This window comes from Passer montanus, unplaced genomic scaffold (genome assembly GCF_014805655.1).
Source record: "Passer montanus isolate IOZ18808 unplaced genomic scaffold, ASM1480565v1 scaffold39, whole genome shotgun sequence".
NCBI classification, from domain to species: domain Eukaryota; kingdom Metazoa; phylum Chordata; class Aves; order Passeriformes; family Passeridae; genus Passer; species Passer montanus.
Genome location: NW_024368707.1, coordinates 42,315 through 55,213, shown reverse-complemented (window position 1 = coordinate 55,213; position 12,899 = coordinate 42,315). Strand labels below are relative to the sequence as shown.

At 39.4% G+C, this 12,899-nt stretch overlaps 1 protein-coding gene across 9 annotated transcripts in view; it reads right to left on the bottom strand.

The window, feature by feature from the left end:
* Positions 1-12,899, bottom strand: part of EPHB6 (EPH receptor B6) — a 67,451-nt gene that overhangs the window by 47,555 nt on the left and 6,997 nt on the right. For 4 of the 9 annotated variants that reach the window (XM_039718110.1, XM_039718117.1, XM_039718113.1 and 1 more), the window contains 2 exons: positions 8,841-8,891; positions 865-1,083 (listed from right to left, as the gene is read on the bottom strand). In XM_039718110.1, coding sequence (XP_039574044.1) covers positions 865-958 — 94 coding nt within the window. In that variant the 5' untranslated portion in view covers positions 959-1,083; positions 8,841-8,891. Of the gene's footprint in view, positions 1-864; positions 1,084-8,840; positions 8,892-12,899 lie in introns of those variants that run through there. The other 5 variants (XM_039718115.1, XM_039718112.1, XM_039718114.1 and 2 more) reach the window with 3 other exon arrangements.

Here is a 12,899-nt window from a genome sequence, read left to right as displayed (position 1 = left end):
TCCTCTCCTCTCCTCTCCTCTCCTCTCCTCTCCTCTCCTCTATCTTTCCTTGCTTCCCTTTGAGTCCATCTCTCCCTCCTCTCCTCTTTCAGTGGCTTTCAGAAATGCAAGAGATGAACATTCATCACAAAGCAGTACAGTTCACTGAGCACATGTAGCTGCAAGGATATTGTTGGAACAAACAAGGGGACTGTTTACAGTACCTCTGCCCTTCTCTAACTCTGCTCCATAGCTCTTATCTCCTGCTCTCATCACCCTCCCTTCTATCTTCTATTCTTTCTTCTACCATTTTCTTGGCACCTCTTTTCCCCTGCTTACCTTTTCCCTACCCTGCCTCTAGTGCTTTCTCCCTCCTCTCTCTGCTGGCTGAATATGAACTGCCTCTTCTTGTTAATGCAAAGCATTCTCTCCATATCTGTTATTTGAAGCAAGTTTCTCAGAGGTGAGACAAAAACTCTTGATTTCAGCCAATTGCGTGCAGTCTTCTTCAACAGTATAGGCATGCAGAGAATGTTTCACAAAGTAAACATGGTGTAAGAAGAGAAACATGAGAATCAAATACGTGCAAAGTATAAACAAGGAGCTTATTCCTGGAGAAAAAAATCTACTCTTTGAGGCAGTCACTTCTGAGATAGTTAGTAGTAATGCTCACTAATGATCCTTCATAAGACTGTTTGCCTCTCCCACCAGAAACAATACTAATAACTTCTTAAATCCCAACAGATAGTGATCAACCATCAAACAGAAAGACGTGTGCTCAGTGCTCATGTGGACTAGGATATAAGCATACTGGAGTGCACACTTTTCTTTTTTTTAACCTCTACAGAAAACTCTTTAAAGTTGATGTGAAACATCTGTTCTTACCTTCTAATGAGGTGACTAGATGAAAGAAGAAGACCATCCAGAGCCAACCCATTCCCGACACTCTTCTTGCACTGATGCCAGCATTAGAATCCATGAAGATTCTCTGTAAATACCACCATCTTCAACAAGCACACACCACTCCCTTGAAATGGTCTGAGATTTCTTGGAATGTTTTAATATCTTCCCAAATTAAAGCACAGAGGTCTTCACAGAGAAATACTGTTTAAGAAAAAACAGAAGGTAGAAACAGAAATCAGGTCATTCTAACACAAAACTGACAGTTTTTATACACCTATTCCATCATTTACTACTTCCAAGATATGGATAAAAAAGACCCAGTATTTTCCATATAAGCACCCTTCAAGAATTCAGTCAGTCACAGGTGGTTTTTTGAGACACAGATTTTGAGACTTTCATGGCATCAGGGACAGTGTGGTTCCCAAATCAACAGTAATCTCTACTACAGTATAGACTGTACTATTATGGAAGTCCTGGTCCTTTCTGCATCTTTGGCAATGTTTCTTGGAAGGTGTCCATTCCATTTCCCCTGTATGCTTTTCAAGTTCCATCTCTTGTAGTTTAGACTTTGCCTTTTAAGGACTCTGCAGGGCAGTAGCCATGACAGGAGTTTTTGCCAACACAAATCTGCACAGCTGACACACTTGTAACTGCATTTCAGATGCAGGCATTTGTCCCTTTAAGCATATGACTGCACAGCACTACTAAGTTGGACAGTATTTTTCCCATTGATATGTTGTACATGAGGAAGCAAATGCTGTGATATTTAAGGTCAAATAGGGAGCCTGCATTATAGCCAGAAAAATCACACAAGTCCAACTTTATTATCTTAAGTGGGAAAAATCCAAACAAAACTCTACCACCACCATACCCGACATAAAAGCTTATCTTACAGTAAGGAAGCAGCATATAGCCTAATCCAGCACTGCATTAGATCAATACAGCATAACAATTTTGCTAAGCAAGGTAATTCTAGCTCCATCTGTCCAATTCTCAGCCCAGCAGAGAAATATCACAGTAATATGTAGGTTGCATGCAAAAAGCCAGTATGGTTTTTTTTCTTCAGGTGCTCTTTGAGCAGAGCATTGAAAATGCTCCAATGTCTTCAGTGAGACAGTGAACCGTAGCTAAGGAGAAAGAAAAATGTCTCAGGCAATATACAGAAATGGCTCAATAATTTGGCTGAAAGAGGGGAGGAGGGGGGAAGAGTTGTAATTAAAAGGGGCAGCCTCATTGCAATTATCTGAAAACCTTGCAGTAGGGATTTGAGCCAGTTGAGCATAGCAGAGGAAAAAGCAGCCTGGGGAGTATGTGAAAAGGCAGTGGACCACAATTAGATTTGCTGTACTGGAGAGGGAGAGAAATTTGGGCAGGATGGAACAGTTCTCTCTGTGAGAACCCAGAGCACCCAAGACAGATGGACCAAAGGCACTCTGGGCATCACTAAAATGTAAGGAAACTAAAGGAATCTCAGCAAGAGGCAAAAGTTTTGGTTCATGACTTCTGAGTAAAGAGAAAAATAAAATCATTAAATATTATTGAGAAAAAAATAAGATTAAATGTGAGGATGGATACAGGTACTGCTTATTACTTTATGAAGCATGTATACAACACATCACAGAATAAAAACAGCACTGGATGCAACTGCAAAAAGGAGAAAATTTCAGGGTGAGAAGTCAGGAAGTCCTTCTTTACAGAAAACAACTACCCAAGCACACAGCAGCAGTCTCCTGGAACAGTAGTAAAGACTGCTGCCTGAGCACACCAAAATCAAACCTGCAAGACACCTTTACATTGAGATATAAATAATCACCATTTGTACTGTAGTCAATCTCTAATATTATAATATCTATAAGTTTTTTATTAGACCAGTGAAATCCTAAGAGATGGGGACTTTTAAGCATTCATAATGAAGGCAAACAAATGCAGTAACAGAGGTCAAACAAACTGAAGAATACTTTCATTTCAGTCAATGGGACCTCATTTATCTGCAGAAGGCTTGAAAACAGCTCACAATTCAGATATGCTCATGTCACACAACTTCGGAGTCACAGAGCAGAAAACAGAACCCAAATATACTTTGGCTGCTGGATCTCACACCAAAACATCAAAATTTCCACAAAACAGATATAACTAAAAAATCCCTCATACACAAAACCAGACACAAAACATTTTCTGGCTCCAAGGAGACCAATTGTTCTGCTGCTACCCTCCTCACCTGCACATCACTCTTACAACATCTGTTTCCCCTGTATCTCACCAAAGTTACATTGCTCTTCAAGAGGAATCATGCAGCCATTATCTGGATTAGACTGGCAATTATTTTCCTTAAAATAAACTGTGGCTAAATCAAAAATCTGGTTGTGATTTAGCAAATAAAAAGGGTAATTTCTTTTTTTTTATGTTTTGGGTTTTTAAAAATTTTTATTCTGCCTTTTCCACACCTCAATGAAAAATGCTTACTCCACAATGAAGGATAGAGTAAACATTATGGAAGCATTTAAGGGAGAGTAGGAGGGAAGCACTAACCTCTGTGAATTAAAGACTACCAAGCCCCTAAATTGCTAACCACTGTCCTGCCCTTCCCCCTAGCACTTGATGTGTACAGAATCTGACTACACCCAAAGACGCTCATCTTTCATTCTTCAGTTCTCCTACTACTTCTGCCCTACACCAAACTACGTAAACAGAAACCTCAAACCATCCCAACTTTCAAACCACCCTCTTCTCTTGTCCACACAAGCACCTTTCCATGGCTGCCTCAGCTAGTTACTTGTTCCAAAACTGCTTTCAGTAAGATTACTTCTCTTTGCTATGGAATCCACTATTCCCCACACTCCTCCAAATCCAAGTGCAAAGCAATACATCTCCTGTGCACAGGATCCTTCGATAAACTTCCTTAATTACCCTTCCTCTCCTTCTGTCTTCTCCAAGTACATGAACTTGCCACTCAGGTACCAGCTGTCAATCCTCTTATGATAACCTATTTTTAGGCATATATTTCCTTAGCTAGTGGAATGATCTCTATTTCCTTGGAAGTCACGAAAATTTTAAACCATCTCAGAAGTAACAGTTCCTGAGGATCAAAATGTCTTTTAATGATTCAACCCTATAAAACTGTGAAGCAGTCAGCAAAGACTGCTCATATATTACTTTTGCTGTAAATCTAAGCTCCGAGATATGGAAGACAGAAGTTTCTGGGTTGTCTCCTTACATTATTCACCAAAGATATCATGACTGTTTACTTTGGCACCATCACTGTGGTACCTAGATGACCAAAATTTATGTTTGAGATCCCAGTTAAAGAGATAAATACAATCACCACCACTATTTTCAAGAATCCTGGTTTCTTAGCTGGTCAACCAGCAATGGAGCAGAGTTCTTTGGGAAGCCTGTCAAGGTGAGTTTTGAACATCACCAAGGATGGAGATTCCTCAACTTTTTTGGGCTTCTGTAGCAGTGTTGAACTGGGTAATTTTTTTTTTTTTTACTGGAGATTTTTTTCTTCCTTATATGTAGTCAGAATCTCCTTTGCTGTCTTCTGTTTGCTATCCGAACAGAAGAGAGTGAGTTCTTCCCAAGCACCTCAAAGCTTCTTCTACCCAAGACTGAAAACACAAGCCATTTCAGCTGGAAAGCCTTGAATGTGAAACAGCATGCCTGGCTTGACTGGCACTGTTTAAACCCTGTTTATTCTCACCAGGCAGGGCCAGCACTGTAATTTCTCACTTTTTCTGAACTCAGTCTTGAAGTGGGAACACTTCAGTACCATCTCCAGGCAAATGATGCTCAGTGGTAGAGAGGAGATAGTGATAGTGCTCCCACATGTGCTAAAACAACTGACAGTAGTACAGCTCTGTGCTTGTGAGACTTCTGTCACAAAGAGGGCTGCTGTCTGCCCATGATGTTCCCAAGCTGTGGCAAAGCATTTCATGAAGCCAGTAGCTTTCCAGCAGCTTCTTTATGCAAACAAAGGATTCCCTCAAAGTTCAAGCATTGTCAGTGATGCCACCTGAAGGGCCATAAGGCACCAGTGCTGCTAAACAGGTCATCATTAATCGAGAACTCCCTTCCATCAGCGCATGTGGGGTTTTTTTAGAAAGGAAGCAGGTTTGCTCCAAGGTTTGTGCAGTCACTTATTTTAGAGCACCTCAGTGGTATATGTCTGGAATCTTGATGAAGGTGGTCATGCACATGACAAACCTAAGAGGGGTCTCCTTGGAATGGACTGCTTTTTTATTCTTCTGGAGTTTGCATGGCACTCTGAGACTGATCAAAAACAGTGACAGCTAGATATATGTGTTAATTCTGTGCTGGCCACAGGTTATTCTGGACCTAAGCTTTGAATAAAACCCCTCCTTTTCTCAACCTTTTGACTCCAACCATAAAACTTTTCGACAAATCTTCACTGAAGCACATTCCAGCTTACTACCCAGACAATATGTAGTCACAGATCAGAAAGTAAAGTACAGTGACCCTATTCCCCTCTGACAGACACCACCAGCAGAACCTCACTTCAAATAGCATTAACCACTCATCAGAACCATGCATGTGTCTGGCTTCCACAGGAGGAATTCAGGTATGCCTTCTGGATTAAGAAAAAAGCTAGGATTGTTCAGGTACTGCACAAGCTTTCTGGAGAAAAGATGAGGGCCTGAATATAGTTGTTTCTTTGAGTTCTACATTTGAACACATAAGAAAATGCAGAAGCAGATGAATGTCCACCTAAGCCAAGTTTTCTCCATGTCCCCAGTGCCAGGAAGAGGTGCTATGCACAGATAGCTTGCAAGTCTGACCTCTATGTGACCCACTTCCCTCCTCTTCCTCCAGTATCCACAAATGTAAAACAAAGATTACTAGAGAATATCCCCCAACTGATTCACTTTAGTATCTCTTTAGAAATTCATCCAGTCCCTGTTTTGAACTTCTAACAGATTTGGAAAGATGTCTACCCTCGTGCAACAAAGTATTTTTATGTATTTTATATTGTTCTACTAATAGAAGCTGAAATCGTAACAGTGCCAATTTTTTTCTGCTTTCAATTCTTCTTATCTGTTCCAAGAACTTTTCCAAATCATCTTGTTTCCTCCCACTGGAACAATGCTTCTTCCTTGTTCATTGTTAACTGACTCCTCTAGGCCTATTTCACAGTAGAAACCATTCTATGGGTCTAACTTCCCTCTGCTACACTTGATTCCAGAAATTTTCCCTGTATTTGTCATACTTCTTCCTCACACAAATGATCTAGATGCAAAATAAATGCACCTCAAGAATTCTCCAGGGTAGAGAAAATGCTGTACCTTTGCAAATACAGTCTTTCCTCCTCCTGCACATTTTGCACTGTGACTCATATCAGCTTAATATTATCTCTCAGCAAGAACCATTAAAAAGATAAATGAGCACATCTGGGAGAGTCAATAAACTACTATTCCAATTAATTTGTGCTGCACACTGATTCATCACACTTAGGCAGAGTACAAAAAGTGGAATTAATACCTCTCATTCACGATAAATAGGGAATCATGATAGTGTTACACATCAAGCAAAAGACCTCCCCCCCTCCTTTGTGCCCCCAGTTCTGTCCTACTATAATTGCTCCTTTGCCACTGGGATGCCCTTGCAGCAGTGGTCACGCATCTCACTGGGATAAATCTCACAATGCTGCTGTGAAAAGCTGTCACTCAGTGCCTGTCCAGCACTCTGAGCATGACATAATACTGCCTACCTTCTTTCTTAGACAATAAATACAATAAGTGCTATTCATAGAAATTTTTCTACGCCCCAAACAGGAAGTGAATGGGGGGGGGCGGGAGCAACACATAATTTATCATTCATAGCTTTAATATAATGAAGTCAATGTGTTATCTTCAAAAATTCTATTACTATTTTTATGGGCACATAAAGCACCACAGAAAAATGATTGATTAAATAACTAGATAATTTCAATAGCTGCTGCATATTCTTTTATCCTCTGTTACTAACTGAGATTATTTTTAATGACACCAAACTACTTTGAAAATATCTGAGAAGAGAGCAGAATTTATTGAGAAAACCCTTGTGGATTTTTTACAGTCTGTTCAGTTGATTCATTTAATTTTGAGAGAAACGGTCTAGATGAAATGTATAACTAAGTTTAAAGGAATACTTCCTCAAGAGCATATTTCATAGCTGGCTTGATCATTTGCTTCCTACAGATTATCTAGATAGAGTTGTGTCTGTGTCTCTTGGGATCCCTTAAGTATACAATGACACTCCAAAAGCTGATTCTGAATGTTCTCCAAAGAAAGGCATTTATTTTCTTGTTTACCATGGAAACACCAGGAGTCTTGAAGCTGATCTTCCATGCTCTGATTATACATTTCCTAGTGGGATCCAAATTAAGGACTTCCACAGCTCTTAAAGGGAAGAAAGAGACGCTTATTTTCATGAATTTTTATTAAACCCTTGAGGGTCTAATAGGGTGCCTAACTTAGAAGCATAATCACTCAAATGACCTCTACAGTCAGTGGATTGAGCTGAATCATGCTCACCAGGGTAACTAGGATCTGCACAAATTAAAAAGGGAGCTATGGACAGCTCCCCCCTCCCCCCCCATGACTCCCCAGGCGTAGCCCGAAGGTATCTAGGAAGATTCTGAGCCTCTGTGTGATCTCCCAACCCACACAGGAGGCAAAGTTAGCATCTCTTTAGATAACTACAGTGCTTTCCCTTAAATCTCTCTTCTCTGCCATGACACATACTTGGCTAGAGTAACTTTACAGCTTAGCTTGTAAATCTAGTCTTTCTTCCAAAGTAAAATTCATTCACAGCTGCCCTGTGTTTCTGAAGACTTTCTCAATGCCTCCGCATCATGTTTTGCTATGCCTAACAAAGATGGACAACTGATCTCTTGAAACTATGGCAATTAAAAAAAAAAGTCTAATTAAAGATACAGACTCTTTCTTCCATCTATTATGTACTTGAATTACATACATATTAAACACAATTAAGTTCCTGAAAACAATTTCTTCCCACCTCAAAAGATTTGACTTCACTCACAATTTTTATAGTGACTTGTGTAGTTTTCAAAGAAACATTGGCAATTATAGTCAAGTTTCTAACATTAACAAGGGGAAGCAAAATCCCAGCTTTAGAATATTAACAGCATTATAGAATGAAAAATGTGAAGAAATTAATTGTTATTCATGTTATCCATTACTTGCCTAATAGACACTCCTCTAAAATATAAAAGGAAGTGATACAGAAATTAATCCCTTTGAATTTTCATACTGTAAATAAAGGAGACTGCACAAACAGGAAGAAATGAATTAGCAGCTGTCCATTACATTTATCTTCTTTGATGGAAAGAGAAGATGACAACTGTACCCACTGGGTATGGTTTCACTGTCCTGTTATTGATTTTACTCTAATTTCTCAGGATACTTCTCTCAGTACAACTGTGCACAGAACCCTGCACTTTTATCTATGTAGAAATAAACATGATGTTATCAACTTCAAGTATAATTTATCTTCAACAATTATACTTTCTGCTGTACAAAAGGAAGACACAACGCTTCAGTGAGGAAAAAAATATGCACTTCACAACTCTAGAGCACAGCTGCAAACCTTTGTCAAGCACTATGTAAAATATTGTATTTCTAAAATTCTAAGCACATAATTTTAAGTTTAGAATACTAGACTCTGAAGACACAGACTAGACAACTGAAGTATCCCTGAAGATCACCACATTATTAACTTCTAGGTGAAAGTAATCTGTGGTACTAAAAATTCTTCGAAAATTGACACTTCCTTCTCTGATGCAACTTAATTTTAAGCAAATACCCCAAAATTCACTGAAATTTTATAACAGAAGACATCTGAAAACAAGAAAAAAGATGCACCCTATTTTGGCATTTAAAAGGGGAAGAGAAATAACACATTTTCACAAATGGTTATTAAACAAAGAATGTTTTACTGACCTGGTTTTGCCTGGGATAGAGTTAAATTTCTTCTTAGGAGCTGGCACAGAGCTGTGTTTTGGATTGAGAATACTCTTAATAACACAGACGTTTTAGTTGTTGCTAAGTAAAGCTTACTCTAAATCAAGAACTTTTCAATTTCCCATGCTCTGCCAGTGAGGAGATGGACAAGAAACTGGAAGGGAGCAAGGCCGGGAACAGCTGACCCCAACAGGCTGAAGAGATATTCCACACTATGGAACATCATGCTCAGTCTATAAACAGAGGGGAGGTGGCCAGGATCTGTTGATCACGGGTCACTGGGCATCCATCAGTAGGTGGTGAGAGACTGTACCATGAAACACTTGTGGTTTTTGGGGTTTATGCCTCTCTTTTCCTTTCCTTTCCTTTCCTTTCCTTTCCTTTCCTTTCCTTTCCTTTCCTTTCCTTTCCTTTCCTTTCCTTTCCTTCATTAACATCATCATCACCATTATTACTCTTATTATTTTACTCCAATTATTAAACTGTTCTAATTGCTGTTATCTCAACCCATGTCTTTTACCTTTATCCAATTCTCCTTCCCATCCCACTGGGATGGGAGGGATGGGAGGGTAGGGGGCTAAGTGAGCAGCTGTGTGCTGCTTAGCTGCCAGCTGGGGTTAAACCACAACAGTGACGTAAAGAGAATGTCCCTAAAATCATGTTCTCATCTACTCAGCAATGCTGATCATGCTTTTTTTTTTTTTCAAGTGAAATTAAAGTTATTGTATACCAAGTTCTGCTTGCTGATGGGTGGAAAGTGGTAAAGAAGCCAAGCACAGTGTTTGCAATGGCCAGACAAGCAATGCCACAAATCAGAAAAATAACCTTGACATTTGCTGACCAAGTCTGCAAATGCAACTGCAAATCTGCACAGACAACCCAAACACAGAACTGCCCAACAGCCTTAAAGGCACTCTCAGGACACTGGAAAAGAAATCAAGGGCCTGAAGGGTTGAGCAGGAGCTAAAGTGAGAGTGGCTTGCAACACTAAGATATGAGTAAGTCTGAGAAAAGAGATGTTTTCTACTAGCGCTGCTTCCCATTGTAATTTAAGAATGTAGCCTTACATGGCATGCCTAGAAATATATGAATCAAGATCCATGCACAAACACTCAAAAGATACAACTCAGGAAAAAAAAAAAGAACAAGCTGAAAATACTTTTCTTAAATTGCTCATTGTGGACCAGTTTAAAAAAATCCTTTAGTAAGGATTAATATTTTCTTCAGCTGCAGTAAAGAACTTCATTTTTTGCAAAAATATGCTTACTGTCTTCATCTCTAATTTTACTTTTGATTTCATGAGGGTTTTACAGTAAGAAATATTCAGCATAAGCAGAAAATGCATGTTATTCATATTCACAGTATCCAAGGTTATGTTGTCTATTTGGATATAGTGGCAGCACTGACAGCCGGTTAAAAGATAATGTTCCTCTTCTATGGGAATTCCCATCATTTTGAAATTACCTTTCATTCCATGAGAGAAACTGTCATTTCAAAACAGATTACAGAAAGGACTAATAATATTAAAGCATCTTAATTTAAGTGCAGCTCTTTTTATTAACCTCCTGTCTGGCTTCAATGAGGCAGCTTGGGTTTTCAGAGAATGTGCTTCATAATTTAAGGGTTAATTAAAACTACTTTTTTCCATTTTAATCAGTTTCACAGCCCTGGGCTGTCACAGAGCTTGGTTCACAAATTGTTGGCTTCATGCATTTGCAGATAGAGGCTACTTTTAAACTATTTAATTACTAGCATTATTTTTCATCACTGTTTTTATTCCTGTTAAGAGAAGCAAGAATGCTTCTTTGTAAAACAACAAGGCAGAAAAGCACTGAAGCACGATCACTTTACTGACTTTTTCACTGCTTTGACCTTGCTGTCCAAACCTAGTCTCCTACCTTCACTCAATGCAGATGATTACCCCCTCTAGTTATAACCCCACAGAATGACAAATACCAGTTTTTGAGTTCGTAAGGTTGCCCCAACTGAGCGCTGTAACATAATATACTCCCCAAATGGTAGTGAGAATAAAAAATTATATTCAGTCAAGCTGATTCCCTTATGTTTTGCTGACTGCACCAACAGGCTATACAATATACAAGCTTTAGCTCCAGCATGTAAATTAGAGCATTTGATGTGGAAATATATGCACAAAACTAGGAAGCTATGAGAGAGGGATAAAATGGCTCAGAGAAGAGCTCTACCACACAGCCTTCATTCTTTTATGACCACTGTTTGCCTAGATGGGAATTCTGTCTGTTCTACCATTAGTTTGAGTCTCACATTCATGTTAGGTACTAAAACATCATAAAACAACCCTGCACTGCACTGGTCATACTCTGAGAAGTGCATACCAACACTTACTACAGTCTGTCTACATCCATTTCTTGCAGGAGGTGTTACTTCACTGTGCAGTAACAGGCAATTAGGGAGCTACCTTGGCAGCATCCTCTTGAGAACACAGAGAAAAGAACTATGAGACCTAGAACTTCTTCTGAAAAGACTTTGAGAAAAAAGATGGTTTCTTCAGTTTTGCTGTCTTCAGTTACAGTCTTGAAATCCATAATATTCATTCAGACTCAGCTGTCTTTCCTCTTACTTCCTTGGTCTCACTGTTAAAATGACTGAACTGAGCAACAAGAACCGACACTACAGAAGTTCTGCTGGACTTCAGAAAAATCTCACTTGGTCTTTCACACTAAGTTTCTTTTAACTTTTGTCAACATCTAGATGTTTATTTGGAGAACAACACTAATGATTCAAGGTTCCAACCACATTTTCACTTTGATTTCAGGAATCAGGTTGCCCAAAACTGGATCTCGTCTACAAGACAATCAAGAGGGAATTGAAGCAGAAATGGTAGCTTGAAGAAAAGAAGTCAGATGAAGGCTGCAAAGAAGAGGTGATCTGAATGGCAATGACTGCTTGACACAATTACCTGAATTCAGTGAAGCATCAGAAGGAGCCCATGTGTAGCAAGAGCTCCACCAAAAATTTGAACTTGCCACTGGCAAAGTCTGAAGAGCAGCCAATTTTGTTCTCAGGTCCTTCCCTCCTCCTCCTCCTCCATCCTGCATTTCCAGTTTGATGTTTCCTCCCTCAGGAAATGGGAACGTTATGTGCCACTAATACTTCATCAGAACAGAAATAGTCTTAAGAGGAAAAGGGAAGGCCAAGCAAGTTACGGTAGAAAGATATTTCAGGCTCACAGCACCTCTTTCTAATGCATGTTTGTATTATTTTTCATGCCAGAGATGAAAGCAACAACACATAATTCTCAGAGTTCATCCTGCCTCCTCAGTGTCTCAAAGGCTTATTTATATTTCAGTGTGGATGCTGGGGCTCACTGCTCCTGTTACATCCACATCCAACCTCAAAACCAAAGGATTACATTTAAAATGGAGTGAGTACAATACACCATTTCCTTTCCTTGGATATCAACCAGTCTTGGTCCTAACAGAGGGGATGAAAGGTACATTTTCTGTCAGGAATGTAGTCCCTCCCCCAGTTGTTGGTAAGACTATAATAATAGAAATTAAAAAGGGAGGATGGGCACCTTTATTTAGACAATATCTGGCCTACAGTCCCTTGTCAACTGCAGGATTTTTGTCAGCATATTTCTTTAAGCTTCCGTAGTCATATTTTTAAATGTCATCATCAATAAGGCTTCCATGACTTTCTACCATCTATGTGGGTCTTTGCTGGAAGAAGTCATGCCTTAATACTGAACCCAAACCCATCTACTTTGGACAATTTGAGCCAGCCCTTTTCCTTTGGCCAGCACATTGCCTAGGATCGTGTCAATAGTCTTTTAGGTACTCTAGCTACTCCAGAGCAAACCCTTTTCACTCATCAGTAAGCTAGTGCTTTTTAATAGCATTTTAAAAATTCTCCATAGTCACCTAATCACTTCTGTTGCTCTTCACTGAGCTCGCAGTTCATCAGCGCTCTGGCAGAGAAGTTCATGCAGTCAAACACAAATAGTCTCTGTGCATTTGCATTAGTGCCATCAAGTCAGGGACTGTCCAATTTCAACAC